General features: G+C 29.7%; 1 protein-coding gene across 1 annotated transcript; it reads right to left on the reverse strand.

Annotated features, from left to right (window-relative positions):
• Nucleotides 1–5,377: 5,377 nt before the first annotated feature.
• LOC114183017 (abscisic acid receptor PYL4) lies at nt 5,378–6,448 on the reverse strand. Its single transcript, XM_028069847.1, has one exon. It carries the CDS (start codon nt 6,277–6,279, stop codon nt 5,722–5,724), a length of 558 nt encoding a protein of 185 aa, XP_027925648.1. The 5' UTR covers nt 6,280–6,448; the 3' UTR covers nt 5,378–5,721.
• Nucleotides 6,449–16,696: the final 10,248 nt, after the last annotated feature.

Here is a 16,696-nt window from a genome sequence, read left to right on the forward strand (position 1 = left end):
GCCTAAGAACGGAGAGAGAAACCCCGTGAGAAAGTAACTAAAATTGGAACTGTTTTGGGATCTATCAAAATTGTGTTTTTTACTTAGTTCATATTCTATTTATATAACTACTAAGTACCACTAGTTAGCTAATTGAACTGCTAAGTAAAACTTACTTAAAATTCTCTCCAAATTAACCAAAACTAAGTTAAAACACATTCTAAATAGGTTGCATTCCACTCTGGTCCAGCTGGCATGATTCAGGCCACTTCTTGTGCTTCAAAGCTACTCAACAATTCACCAAATGCACCTCTAAAAGCCTTCCAAATCCTATCAACAATTTTTTTAAAATCTACCTTACTGTGCTAAACTTAGGTAGATAAGGGTAGCATAACATTGGTCCAAGACTCCACCCTATATCCCTTTTCCAGGGTTCTCTTGCTTCTAACAAATGTAATTGGACTTCCCACGTATATTCCCAATGTTGAATCAAGTATAAAAGCTAAATTCCAAAAAGTCAACCCAATATGTAAAGATTAATCATTTGTGAAGGTTAAGTGAGATGATTATAATAAACTCAAAAGATTCATTGTCTCGTATGAAACATTTATTAAAAAATATATTTTATGTAGATTATTTACTTGATGCGAATATTGTTATGTAAAAAGGCAACGAGATGAAGGATAGTTTATTAAGGCACAACATATGTGGAATGGGAAACACAAAGGGTGAAACTACTAAAAAAAGTTATGCATATTGCATTGATTAGTAATTCAATTGAAGTAATAGTATTTCTACATCAGGTGCTTAAGGAACAAATGTAGAAATTACATATTACATTGATTGCAACCAAATGTGATATACATATCATTTACCACATTGAATTCTTGAGGACTTATAAATGTTGATTCTCATTTAAAAACTATGATAGAAGTAGATGGTGAGAAACAAGAACTAGTCAAGAAAATGATGAGGAACAAAGTGTGGAACAAAAGGTTAACAACGAAATTTTATCGTAGAACAAGTTATGAGGAACAAATAATTGTTCAAGAGGAGATTGATACTAAGGATTTACATGTTGAAAAATAACATGGTAAAGAAACGAATGCTAATGGAGAAGAAGGTTGTGGTAAGGACTCATTTTTAATGATAGTTGAGGGTGGTTTATACAAGTCACACCTCTTGTTTACAAATAAGACAACATTAATGGTAAGGTGAAAGAATATTCTCCTTCAAAGGTTGAATTCAAGATAATATTTGTGTGAGACAAAGGGGAAATGTTCCAACACCTATGTCTTTTTTAAGGGCAAGAATAAAGAGCTAAGCATACTATTAGAAGGCGTTATTAGAATATACTTAATGCACACTGTGTTAGAAAGTTTATCTAATGAGAAAAAAAATCAACCAAAGTTACCTAGTGAAAATGATGATATTTATGCACCTAATGGTATACATCTAACACATAAAGGATATCTACAAGTTCAAAATGTGGACGAAAACAATGGTGGAAAAGGTGCATTCCGCATCTTAATAAAAGTTCACATCACTAGTCCAAAAATCACCTTTTACATCAGTTGTATAGGACATATTACATTGGTTATAGACCTGATGTAGATGCAACTGATGTAACAAGTTTTAGATATTTTACATCATTTGTTAAACTGGTGTAAAAAAAAGATCATATAACATCGACTATAATTACAACTAGCAATGAAACAAATATTTGTAACCCTGAATATTTGTGGGTAAAATTCGTCACGGATAGTAAATGGATACCTTAAACGGGTACTCATGGGTAACAAGTAGCGGGTAAATTACTAATCGTTAAACGGATCGGAACGGGTATCATACTACCCATACTCGCGGATATTCGTCACCCATTAAGAAAATGAAACTATACTTTTATCCCCCATTTGGTTATCTTATTTTAAGTTGTTATGTATGTATATATTTCTTCTTCTTCTCTCTGTCGTCTAAGGTTCAATAGCAAACCCTTAGTGATTGAGCCAACAACAAGTAAGCAATTACATTCTTCCTTGTCTTACATATGTTGGCGCTACATGTTGATTCTATTGCTTTTTTTGGGAATTTTTTTGCCTTGTTTAGTGTTTGTTCTACCCTAATTCTATTGTTTGTTTATTTAAAGCTTACCTTTTCAATTCAAACACACATCCTAGTTTTTTGGGAATGTTGATTCTTCCGTCATTCTATTGTTTGTTTCTTTAGAAGTTGCCTTTTTTATTCAAACACACATCCCAGTTTTTCTTCTTCATTTTTGCTAATAAAAAAATACCCTAGTTCTTTTCTAACATATTTGATTTTGTTCTTAAGCTATATACTTGGTTGGGCTTGTTGAAACATAGTCTAATTAGGGCAAATCATGGGAAACTATTTCTTTAAGTACTATTTGTTTTTAATTTATTTCTTTTGCAATTTTATTTGGATCTCATTTAAAAAACTAATATTTTTTTAAATATCCACAGGTATCCATGGGTAGCCTAGATTTAAAAAAGTTCACGATTTTTTTTATGCAAGTATGTAATAGGAGAGGGGATAGGTAACATGTCGATTTTTTCATACGGGTCGAATGGCAGGTGGGCATTATCTATGCCTGACCCGACCCATTGTCATCCCTAATCACAACCGATCTAGAATGTTAGTGATTTAAAGAAAAAATTGATAGGAATGTTGATCATCGCGGGAAGAAGAACAGTGGCACGACTTGGAGCCCACCGTAGCTAATGGAGATGTGCACGAGGGTTGCCGTTTGGAGCACACCACTACGTAGTCACCAACAGTCTACTGCATCTGTGGATGCATTTGCCCTCTGTATATGCACATTAACATGAATCATTATTCAATCTAGCAAAAACGAAAGGACAAAGGCACATTCATTAAACCAAAACCCAAATTCAACAAAATCCAAAATCAAGGTTGAAACCATAATACAACAAACACATAACAACCCAAAATCACATTCATTTAGCCTAAACCCAAAATAAAACAAAATACAAGCATTTTAACCTTGCCCAAAGTAGATTAAGGTTCAGGTGGGATGTCACCACAGCTTTGTGAGGCTTCGTCGAAAATAGCAGCAATGACTCAAGGTAATGGTGAACGAGACATGAGTGGTTCTGCAACCGTTGTGGCGAAGGGGACACGGGTTAAAAATTCTAAAAGGTAGACATAATAATCCCTATTTGACAATTAGGAATAACTTAAATGTGGAAAATGTCTCAACCATAACACTTAACTGATTATTTGAACATATGTTAGCATTTTCACCCGTTGAGAGATAAATATCATCATATATATATATATTTTAAAAGAATCAAGTATTAAAAAAAACTCATTTTGAAACCTATCAACCACCAATAAAGATGGCAAAACGGACTTGACCCAGCAGTCAACCCGCTAGCTCGCTAAAATCTAGCGAATCAGGTTTGCATTTTCAACCTACCAGTCCACTTTAACTCACTTAGCCTGCTAGTCCGTTTAATTTCAAATATAAATCAAAATAAAATAAAAATTTGAAAATTTTTATTTTTGTGTATTATATTATTTGAAAGATGCAAATATATAAAAGTATTATAATTAAATTATTAATAGTTATAAATTAAGTTTTAATTATTAGTTACAATGTAAAGATAATAATTATTTTAATTTGTTCACATTAATTAATCAATTAAAACTTAAAAAATATTCATGATGTATTTTTAATATATACATCTATAAATATAATTAAAAACATTTAAAAAAAACTAAAAAGAAAAACATGATGGGTCAGTCCGTCACCCAACTTTTTTTAACTAGACGAGTTAGAATTTTCAGTTCATATTTTCGAAGAACCAATAACGAATCGAAACAAAATAGACCACCTCTAACCACCAAGTATAAGTTTCAATGACTCGATCAATATTTTATTTTTTAGTAAATAAATATATTATAAAGCACTCACAATGCCTACTTATTTAATATTAATATTAAGTTAAAATTCACCTAAGCGATTATTTCACAGGTCTAACTATATAAACTCTTAAAAGATAACATGCTGAACTAATTCACAACTACGAAAAGTTCTCTATCAATAAAAAGGATACGAGGATATTCGAAACGAAAGTTCGCAGTTGGAAATTTTATCATTTGTGTATGAATCTGTATTGATAACATATATATTATATTTTAATTTTTTTTAAATATTTATTTATTTATTTACTGAACGAGTTGATAAGATTTTAAATATACATAATTGAAAAAGCGGAAGAAGAGGACAAAATAAAGGGTGGGTAGAGCCTGCGGTACAGGGATGATATGAAGAGCATCTATTATCTCGTGTAAATGTTAACTTATCATCCACTTGCACACCAACTTGCATAAACCGACGACGATTCGGTGATTATTCAAACAAACCAACCCATGCTGCACCACATTTCTTTTCTCCTCTTTTATTTTATATCCCTTTCCATCAAATTAAATAACAACCACTGTGTCTCAACAATATTCAAAATATAATACTCTCTCTCTTTCTCTCTGCTGCAACTTGCACCCTTTTTCTCTTTCTTTAACCTAATTATAAAATATTGCCTTCTATTCATCTTTGAAACCCCCCCAAAAAGTCACAATACAGCCGAATCCAGCTAGATACCTCTCCACTCTTCATTCATTCTTCTCTCTTTCTTTATTCCTCTAAATCTATTTACCTTTCTAATTTCAATATAAATGTCTTTCCCCAACTTTTATTTTAATAAGCTTTTTCAAGGTGTAGTAGCAGAATCCAGATAACTACTTGCAAAGGTACAAAACAAAATCACCGGGTCAATTTATGGCACCACAAACTACAACATGCGTGATTATTTCATCCACCTTTCTTTCTTTCCAATTTATGCAGTTCAAAACTTACCACTAACTTCTGGGAAGAAGCATTTATGTTGATACCTTTTTCCGCTTGGTAATTAAATTGTCATTAATGGAAAAAATCATGTACACGTGACAAATGGATCCGTGCACAATTTCACCCAAACAAGTCAGAAAGTGAAAGCACAAACGGAACCCATGCTGCAACTTGCATCGCCCCACAACTAGCCATCGTCACATTCGCCTTAACTTCTGGGAAGGTCATATCAAAAACTCTGCATTTCATGTGGAAACTTGCAATTCACATCACCTCCTCCTAAGTTACACAACCACTACCTTCCAATATCATCAATTCTCAAACAACAACAACTACATAGTCGGTGCAATTCTTATCCCCTCCATCACATTTATATGCATTCTAACTCTACAATATTAGCAAAATCACAAACACCTTATGTGTATATATCAATGTAACTGATATGAGAAATTGGAAAACAAAATGAGTAAACTTTGATGGTATTCATACTGATTATGGATTATAGACTATGGATAAACGTTTCTACAATTGTATTGAGGACAAGGAAATTAGTACAAAGGGAACAGAGATTACACTAACATTACATAAATCCTTGTTTCATTGTTCACTTTCTCTCAGCAAAGAGAAACGGTAAAATGATCATACAAGGGTAAAATTAAGAGAAACTCGGGGGGGGGGGTGTTTCTCTGGTGACAACCTCACACAACATTGTGATATTAATCAAAAAGTATACAACAGCTACTTAATGGCTAAATTACAAAAGGAAAAAAAAAAGGTGAAAAGCCGAAAAAAAGTGAATGGGAAAAGAGAAATACGAACAGTGTTTGAAGTTTGAGGGTTGGAGATTGAAGTCACCGTTGTTGATGATGCAGTTTGGTCGTTCGGGCGAGATTTTCGGCGAATTTGGCGAGGGATTGGAGGTTGCAGCGGAGGATGGTATCGACGAACACGCGCGTGTCGTCGGTGGTGTTGCCGGGGGGGACGTCCACGACGTAGGACTCGACGACGACGGTGCCCGCGGCGGAGCACGGGTGGAGGGTTGTGACGGAGCGGTAGTTGGAGAGGCGGTGATCGCCGCCGACCATGCTGAAGCCAATGACGTGGCGCTCGTCGTCGAGGACGTCGAGGCGCTCGGTGCTCACGGCGGCCGGGAGGCCGGAGATCACGCGCACCTCGCGGAGCGTGCCCACGTCGCCGTCGCCCAGGATGACGTGGCAGCTCTTCACGAAGTGCTTGTAGGCCTGCGGGTTGTCGAAGCGCCGCACCACGGACCACACGGTGGAGACCGGCGCCGCGATCTCCTGCACCACGGCGGAGCAGCACTGGTGCGGGGACACCGCGTGGATGTGGTGGCGGGCCACCGCGTCTGGAACGGCAGCGGTGGTCGGAGAGAGAGAGGGATTCGGCATTTTTTTGAGGTTTGGATTGAAGAAGGTTTGTGACCAAAGAATGGAATGGTTTGGTTCGGTTTTTTCTTTTTTTTTTAAGAGAGATAGAAGGGTTGTTGTTTTAAAGGGAATAGAGGGAAGTTAAGTGAAGTTGGAGGGACCAAGGCACAAAAGAAGTTTCAGTTGCTTCTGCAGTTATTGCATTATTATTTATATGCATATAAAAACATTTATACAAAGAAAACAACATTTTTAATTAAATAATTTTACTCTTTATTCAACTACAATAATTTTACTATATAACTGAGAAATAAGAATGGTGTATCTTATTGAATAAAAAATGTTTTTACTTAATTAAAGATAAAATTATTTAATTAAGCAATGAAGTTAAAAAAATGTATTCTTCTGTATAAAAATATAGGTGGCGGGATGATTGCTAACTCAAAAATCATGTGTATTTTTTTTATGAAACGTTTATTATTAAATTTATATTATTTTAATATAAATGTGGTTGTGTTACGTATGTGTATGTCAAGTTGCATGAACAAGATAATGTACTCAAGGAAGATTCAATTATTATTATTTTTTCACTTTTTATTGAGTTGAATTGTTGATAAAAAATAATTTTTAATTATAAGTTTACTTATTTGTGGATTGAATGTTTAATTTGAGATGAGAGAGAAAGGTTGAAGAAAGGTTCGGCGGCTGGGATTGTCAAAGCATGAAAGGTTATTGGAGTAATGTGAGTAATGTGAGATAATATTAAAACAAATTTAATTTTCAATGTCTCAATTCTTCTATGTATTTTTCAACATAATTCTATTTTTCTTACGAAATTTAAGACAAGCAATGGAGTTTTAGTTCAAGACATTGAGAATCTATAACCTTAAGTTTTTAGAAATAGTAATAATATATATTTCATGATGGTTAATTAGTTAATTTTATTTTTAATTATTTGTCTTCATTTCTCTCTTTTACGTGTGCCTCGTTCTAAGTTAAAACTTGAGATAAGAATTATCATAGAAGTGAAAATTGAACATAAATTTTAATTTATTTTGATAAAATTATTTTATTGGTGTTTGGCTTCATAGTTGTTTTAGTATAGTAACTTTTAGTTTACTTCAATAAGGTACTTTGACGATATCTAATCAAATTAGCTGAAAATATAGTTGAAAGTTAAAAGATTTAAATTATAAAGGTAGACAAATATTTAATAAAAAGTGTAAATTGTAAAAGGAAAAATAAAGATATGATTAGTTCTAGAATGAAATCTTAATATTATGTAAATAGATATTTTTAACAATTATAATTTTATATTTTTTTTAATTTTGTTAAAAAAAATTAAATATAATTATTTATATGAATTAAATTTCAAGTTGTATTTCGGTAAAATTTTATTCTTCATTATACTTTTAAATAGTTTTCATTTACTGATAAAATAAATAAATACTTTATTAAAAATAAAAAAAAATAATTGAATAATTAAAACAATAATAAACAAGTCTAACATTAAATCAATAACAAAAAAATATAATAAAAAAATAATAATAATAATAAGCCCTGGACGTTAAAACGTTATCTCTTCAATAAAATAAAGTAATATTATCAAAATTTTATTTACTAATTTCATTTATAATTTAAATAAATTTACTAAACACATTTATATTAAATATGTTTCTAGTAGTTAAAGTTTTGGATGTGAAATTAAAATTCTTTTTTTCCAAAATTATCATTTTTTTCTTTAAACTTTTAAACTTTAAAATAAATAGATATAGTCATTTTAATTCAACTTTGAATTTTGTTAACTTGACATCCCATATCTACATTTGAGTTATTTTATATCATTTAACACATTCAAGTTCAAATTTAGTCTCAAAAGTAGTTTAATATATTATAAAAATTTATGGTTGTTGAGTTAAAATGAATGTATTTATTAACTTTTAAAGTTTGAATATCAAAATTTAAAATATGGACAAATTTCAATTTTATATCAAGTTTTGAATCCAAAATCATATTTAACTTTTTTTTTTTCATTTATACCGAATCAAAGATAAAATAAGAGTGATTTTTGAAAGAACCATCAAAAGAAAAAAATTCATTAGAGAGTTAGAGATGGAAAAAGGAAGCATAAATTCCTTAGAGTTAATAATGTTAAAATATTAAAAGTGATAGTTATTCAAAATATATTTACTTAAATATAATTTATAGCTAAGTAATTAAATGTATTCCTTTATCTTATTTTATATTTATCAATTATTTTAATAACTAGTTTTACTAAATATTTTAATCTAATTAGTCAATTAAAAATCTTTCAAAATCGAGATTCCAAATTGAAATTTTGAACTAAATGTCCGCTGATTTTGGCACACACTCTTAATTAGATCATTCAAGCAAATTATGATTTATTAATTGGCAGAGTCTAATATAGGTGGAGTTATTAATAAGGCTTTAAATACCACTTTGTTTTCTTTCCATCCACTCCCTCTAATGATCTTATCAACTTGATTGGTATTAACAAACTCTATTTAAATCAATAAAGATTGTCCACATGATTGTGAGTAACTAGTCCACTATATGTTTTTATTTTCTAAACAAAAACGTAACAAAATTACTTGTGTAATAAAGCAAAGTGCACCATTGATCAAAGTCCTTCATAATTGTATCATTCCAATTTTGCAGCAATTTTTAATCTGAATTTTGTTTTTGATTTCTTGTTTATTCTTATAATAATTAATCCATCACTTATTTATAATTTTAACTTCTTCTTTACACTTTAGTTCTTAATATTGAAGTAATTTAAATCTTCTTAATCATTTATCAACTTTAAATAAATAGATTGATTATTATAGTATATTTTAGGGGCATTGGATTCTCACCAACGTTTACGTTACTCAAGCTGACATTCTTGTTTATGCTTCGTCCAACACTACTCGTGCGAGTCTTTTCCCTTAAGGTGGAATGCTCCCCTATCGATTCATTCTGACATCCCACGGCTTCGACAAATCGCTTAACCTTGTTCATCTTCGATGTAAGAGCACTCGATCAGTGAACTATTACACACTCTACCAAGGGTCACATGATTAAACTCGACTTATTTGATTATTTCATGATAATATCACGATAATAACATCCATCAAACTATAAAAATCATCCTATAAACACCAAGTTTTAAGCATGAAGAAGGTGAAAATATGTAACTCAATTTGCAATTGTACTCTTGAGTGTTTGGATTTGGTTCCTAAAACCTTAATGAACATTTATTGAAACAATAATGTATCTTTTGTTATAGTTCATGTAATTCTTAGTGTAACATCTCTGGCTCGCCCAGACCATGTCAGGTTACTACAGCCCACCCAGTATGAATGGACGGAGAAGGGTGAGAGGTTGGGGTGCATCGGGCTATAGTGACCTGACAGGCTCTCGGGGAGAGAGATGTTACAAAAAAGTGCAGCGCAACTGGTAACATCTCTCTCGCTGAGAGGGTGTTAAAGGTCAGGTTGGGGGTTCGATTCCCACTGGCAACAACCCACCCAATATGAATGGACGGAGAAGGGTGAGGGGTTGGGGTGCATCGGGCTGTAGTAACCTGACAGGCTCTCGGGGAGAGAGCGAGACAGATGTTACCAGTTGTGCTGCGGCGCAACTGGTAACATCTGTCTCGCTGAGAGGGTGTTAAAGGTCAGGGGTTGGGGTACATCGGGCTGTAGTAACCTAACATGGTCTGGGCGAGCCAGAGACGTTACACTTAGCATACGCTTTGATTATCACAAAAGAGCTATTAATATAATTTCAAGAAAATTTAGCATGAAAGAAACTATATTAGGAGATGGTTATGTTGCTAAAAAAAAAAGACAAGTTTAGTCTTGAACACTTCTCTCTTAGTGAGTTGTAAAGGAAGTGTTATATTATCAAAGCATTGATTATTAGAATTCTTGTGTATACTATAGTTTGAATTCCTTTTATGTAGTTTTTATTTATATTGAGAGTATTAGAAACTTGAGTAATCTTGACATATAATATTCTGAAAGCACATACTCTATATCCAAATTTATCATTAATTTGGTAATACTAAAAAAAACTCTAATAGTTCTTTTGATCACATAAATAGAAGTTATAGTTTAGAATATGATGACATATTTTGCAACTAGTCTACAAATTGAAATCAAATTTTGATAATGTTATCGATAACAACAATATTTCTATCAACTTAAAATTACATATATAAAGGTTTTGGTTGCAAATAAAATATTTTAGGGAAAGAGATACTCATAGGACATTGTCAAAAGAAACAATATGTCTATTGATCCATTAACTAATAATTGACATTAAAGTATTTAATAAGCATGTTGTTCGTATTGTCTTTTTATTTCTTTTCATAGTTCTAGTAAGAATCATGTTCACTTTTTATATTTGGATTTGTATTTCATGTATTACTTGAAAAGGAAAAAAAAATTACAATCGACCAATTTATTATTAGACCTAATAAAGATCATTTATTAGTGTGCAATTTGTAAATTACAACTAGTCTTATCGAAATTCTAATGTCTTTGAATCAAATTGTGGATAAGGTGGAATTTTTAATGTTTTAATATAAGTTGTGTGACAATAACAAAGAATGAGTAAATAACTAGAAGTTTCATTGTAAGATCGTGAATATTTTAAAATAAATAGGAAATGAAATGTATAAATAGAAGTTATTCATTCTTTTTTTTAGTTCATTTCTTTCTTTACAATTTCTCTAACAAACATTTTTTTTCTTACCATGGTTTTTTTAATGGATCAAGGACCTATGAAGATAGTCAAGTTTATAAAGTTTTTGAACTCATCAAAATTTCATTTTGGTAAGTATATTCGATATTGTTGGTGTTTTAGTCCTTTTCTTATCCTTCTCTCACATGTCTTGGTTAAGAGATCATGTTGTGTAGGATTATTATTTGAGGACTTAATTGATTGTGAGGTTACTAGAAAGGATTGTTAACTGATGATTGGATATAATCAAGCATCAATCTAGGTATAAGCAATTAATAGTCCTTGTATATAATGTGATCCTGGTTTGAAATGCATGGATTATTAGAAAGGTGATATTATACTAGACATATAATGAAAATGATGAATTGATAACATACAAAAAGTTAAGTAGTGTCGGAAATATGTGTTTAGTATGAGATTTATTGAAATGGTAATAATAGTTATTGTTTTGGAAACCATTATGGTCTAGACATTAATTTTGAAAGTATAAATGTGATATTGATTTGATGAAACTTTAATAAGGTTGTCATTTTAGTTTGGATTGCTTTCAGTTCTAATATCACTCAGCAATGTGATATTGCTCAAGTGAAGCCCAAGTAGTGAGCATTAATTATCTCACATTGCTAAAGTGATGTGTTGTATAATTTAAATGATGACTTATGATATTTAATGTTGTTCTTGAAATCAAATATTATAATTTTCCTCTAAAATTTGCAATGTGAAGCACAACTTAGGATGACACATATATTGATTGTATTCAATCTTTAATATTCTTCCTATACAAATTAATTTGAAGGCTTAAAGATTAAAAAAAGTATAACACAAATTGAAAAATGTAACAAATTGCATAACCAAAAATCAAGAAGATGAAAATGTCAATTTCACACATTTAAGAACCAAAATTCCTCTTATCATAGTCATTTAAATATTCAAATACAGGTTTGAACAATTAATTGATTCAATTAATCAATTAAACTAGTTATACGAATCAAATAAAAATATCATTCAATCCAATTTGTACCTAATTATCAAATTAAGATTCAATAAATTCTTAACTTGATTTCCAAAATTAGAAACACAAATTATAATCACAAAGTGCAAAATTGAAGTTAGAGAATTGAAAAATAAAGTCAAAATGTTAAATTGTCGATACAAAATGTTGTTCGGCTTGATTGTTCTTGATTCTATAAATCCATCTTCAATAATTAGTTATTCGTTGATGAAGAACAGAAAAATTGAGAGAAGAAGAGAGAAAAAGATGAATAACTAAAATGAAATTGGAGAAGAAAGAGAGAAAATGAGATGAACAATTTTTATGATTGAAATTTAAGCCAATGATTTTTATGTACAAGTTTATAGCACATTTAAGTTATATATAAGTTCTAAAATTTAAAGGAAACATGGGCCTAAATGTTTATTCTAATCAGGTCGATAAACCTAAATACAAAAATTTAAACTATAGTAAATAAAATTCAATTTGCATGGATTCTTTTATAAAATTTTATCAAATCTGTCTCAATTTCAAAAAATCATAGAGAATAGTATAAAACATCAAATCAAGCAAATCATATGTTCATTTTGAAACCTTCAAAATTTAAAATGCAACAAAACTAGAATAAACCACAAAAATATCTACTAAAATAATTATGACAAAAATAGTAAGAAAAGATTAAATGAGCCAAAAATACAAAATTAAAGCAAATATGTATAATATACCCAATTTATTACTATTAAAAGGAAATGAGTTAGATACTAAAAATAAGACATGTAGAGAGTGGTTTCACTGTTTAACAAAGTTATAAATGTGTTTACGAAATATGTTTCCTCAACGTGCAACATGAGTGTGAGAGGGTTCAAAGAATTTTGTCAACTCTGAAAACATATCATTCAAGAGTTAAAAAGAATGTTCAAACGATATTGATTGTGGCTCAAACATTATTTTTGAACACTTAGCATAGCATAAAAGCAATGTACATGTGTACTAATGTGAGATTGTGTGAGATACGTGGCTTGGACACTCAAGTGATAGTTGGATGCTCAAGCATTTTAAGATGGTGGATTAACATTTTGAAACTTTTTTGGGTTATTTCCAATGAACAGTGGTCACTCTAACATTGATCATAACACTTAAGCGGTGAACGTTTAAGTGCCAAGAGATTTGGTAGCAAGGATAATCATGAAAGGGTGTTATTCTCGGGTGCATTTCACTTAAGCAAATGAAATGGTTGGAACCATGTTTGTGTTGAAGAGTTTGCTTGAGCACAACGGTTGGAACATTGTTTGTGTTGATGAGGTCGCTTAAGCAAGAAGATATGGCTAAACAACAATGTGTTAAGAGTTTGATGATATGTGTTATATTCCATGCTTTTATACATGTTTATATGGATGATATGATGTATAAAAGGTAAGATTATATATATATATATATATATATATATATATATATATATATATATATATATATATATATATATATATATATATATATATATATATATATATATATACTATTATGTGTGCGTGAATGAAAACTTATATGAAAAGGGTCATGTTTTTCCTTTTGTATCAAAATGAATGACATAACTCGTGTATATATCAACTTTCAATTATTAATCAATGTTAAAACTTTATTCCTTTCTATATTGATATATTACACAATAAATTTAGAATGTTGAAAGTATTTCACTACAAAAACGTTAACTATTTAAACATAGTTAGTGAAAATGACTAATTAACCAAAATTTGACGAAAATTAGAACCTAACTGAATATAAAATGAAAATGAGGACCAAATTAAATAAAAACAACGAAAATAGGGACCAAATATATATTCAAGCCTTTGTTTTAATAGAATTTTGTTAACAAAAGGAAAAGGAGTATATTTTAGATAAGACGAAGGGGAACAATGAGAAATATAAGGAAAATCAAATCTCCCATGAATCTGATGTGATTCAACAAAAATTGAGGAAAAAAAATATATTGATAAGTATCAAATGTACAATACAGTTTAAGGGGAAGTAGAACAATATGAAGTTATAGAATTCACCATGTAAATATTGCATAATATAAACCAAAACTAAATCATACAACATTCGACCTAAAAATTACATCAAATATGGGACTCCTTAAAATATTATATTTTATCCAATCTTATATTTTGTTCTATCCAATCTTATGTTTAGTGATAAAAGAATATGTTTAGAGACCAAATTCGTAATTAGAGACTAATTTAGAAATTAATTATTTTGATAGTTAAAATTTTGGTAGCTAATATTAGTAATCAATTCAGATACAAATTAATAATAAAAACTATTTTAGTAGACAATCTAAAAACTGATTATAATATTTTGAAACTACTTTAAATACCAATAACTTTTAATTTATAAATTAGTATTTAAATCAGTCACTATAATTACTAATTATTTTTATCACTAAAATTTATAATTATTAAAATATTTTCTTGATAATCTAATTTGGACATCATTCTTCCATATTTGTTTGTTATATATATTAAGCAAATGCGGTGATTGTTATTGTGTAATGACACACTAGATTTGATAAAAGTTGTGAATTAATACCGAATAGACCGATTGTAAAGGAAAATCTAAATGAATTGTATACAGACACACGTGTCCAAGCTATTTTAATATAATTATTAGATGCAGGTATCCAAGGAATTTTTAAAATAATTATTTAGCGAGTATTACTAAATCTAAATGAGAGATATTGTTGAAAATTTATGTCTCCTTGTCTAATATAGAGTAACATGGTTATATGGTTGTAATTATAAATGGTCAAATTAAGTGAGTTAGACTACCCGAAAAAGAAAATTACGATTTTAATTATTGGATATTTGGTAAACGTTAACATAACAAAACCTTAGTAGTGTCTCTATTTTCTCCATCTCACACCTTAGTTATAGATTCCCATAACATCAAGTTACATAATATTTATCTATTTTCTCCTTCTGAAGAATTATAAAGGTCTCATTAAACAACCTTAATAAGTGAATTTATTGGACAACTTTATGCAAACAAAACCGCAGTAATATTAATAAATAAGAAACCCTAGTACATGTATGGTGTTTACAAATTTTTGGCTTCCATGTAAGAAAAAGTAAAGAATATTGAATAAGTTATAAAAAAAAAGAATAAAATTAAGTGCGAAAATTTTATTCACATCACGGAAAAGACAGATCCGAAATTTAATTAAGTCATGAAGGTATGAATAAATGCCGTGTAGAAAGATAGGCTTATTCAAATGAATTATGATCAACTTGCAGATAGGTCGTAAGCTATGAGATCATATACCTACTGTTTCAAACATAATAAAAGATTTAGAAAGAAAAAAAAAAAGCAAAAAATTTCACGAATTGCATACTCAATTACAAAATCATCGAAAATTTTAAGCAAAAAAAAAATGCAATTTTTTTGTTAATTTTCGAAAATATTAATACAGTTATTATCCTTATGTAATGAATTAATGGAGAGGTTATACTCTCAAGGTCAAGTGAAAATTTGGAGTTGACCGAATAAGATCTTTCGATTATAATATAATATGTGAATGCTCAGTCTTGAACTTCATTAGTAAGTTTAGAAGTGGTAAAATATTACTTTAATATTTGATGTCTCTATCATTTTATCTAGAAAAAGTGTTTTGTGAGTTAGAAAAATAATGTATTTATCACTGGTAAACAGGATAAAGAAACTTTTATCTTGTATTTTCGATAATCTCATTATTTAAAAAGTTAAGATTAATGAAAATTTAAATATATTATGTTCTTCTAATATTATAATATACTTTTTAAGAATAAAATCACGAAGAAATTTCAAATTTTAAAGTAAATAATATTTTGAATTGATTATCGATCATAATTATATTATTTAAAGATATTTAAGGTTAAAACATTAACGTTATTTGTGAAAACGAAAATATGTTTCAAAGAAAATTTTTATTCTTCAAAAAATTAGAAATGTAGTTTTAAAGATGAACACTCATTTTAGTTCTTTTAGTTCTCAAGTGAGAAAATGGAAAAATAATTCTAAAAATGATTGATAGATTTTGAGGTGTCAGCATACTTAAGATGTCAAAGTTCATAATAATGTCTAATATAATCTTATTTAAAATTATCATCTTTTTATACTTTAATGGAAAATAGTATTTCTAATATGCCTATAAAAATTTCATATTATTTAAAAATCGTAACAATATTTTAAATATACTATTCTCTTCCGAGATAGAGTTTAAGAATCTAGACAAATAATGTATTGATTAAACATGAAAATACTATTTCGATCCATTAGAGCTCGAAACATCCCTAAGTCTATATTCACCGAATCGAAGAATATATAAGGCTATAATATATATATATATATATATATATATATATATTAATATATTAATTTTGAGTTATTTATAATATAAGTGATGCGTGCGATAGCCGCATGTACATGTAGATTTATAGATTTGACGATTTCCAATTTTCCACAAAAAATCCTTATATATGAACGCAGCCAGGTTCATGGGTTTTTGATAATTTTCGTTGTTCAAAGTGAAGACTTGACAGAAAGTCTGAAACTGTGCGTGACCACGAATGGGATGGGAGTGGCAAAGGCCAAATTCAGACTTTAGACCTAATATTTTTATGCACGTGACATCAAATTCATACCATCACGTGCATCTCTTCCCTC

The sequence above is a fragment of the Vigna unguiculata genome, chromosome 5, assembly GCF_004118075.2.
Source record: "Vigna unguiculata cultivar IT97K-499-35 chromosome 5, ASM411807v1, whole genome shotgun sequence".
Classification (NCBI taxonomy): Eukaryota; Viridiplantae; Streptophyta; class Magnoliopsida; order Fabales; family Fabaceae; genus Vigna; species Vigna unguiculata.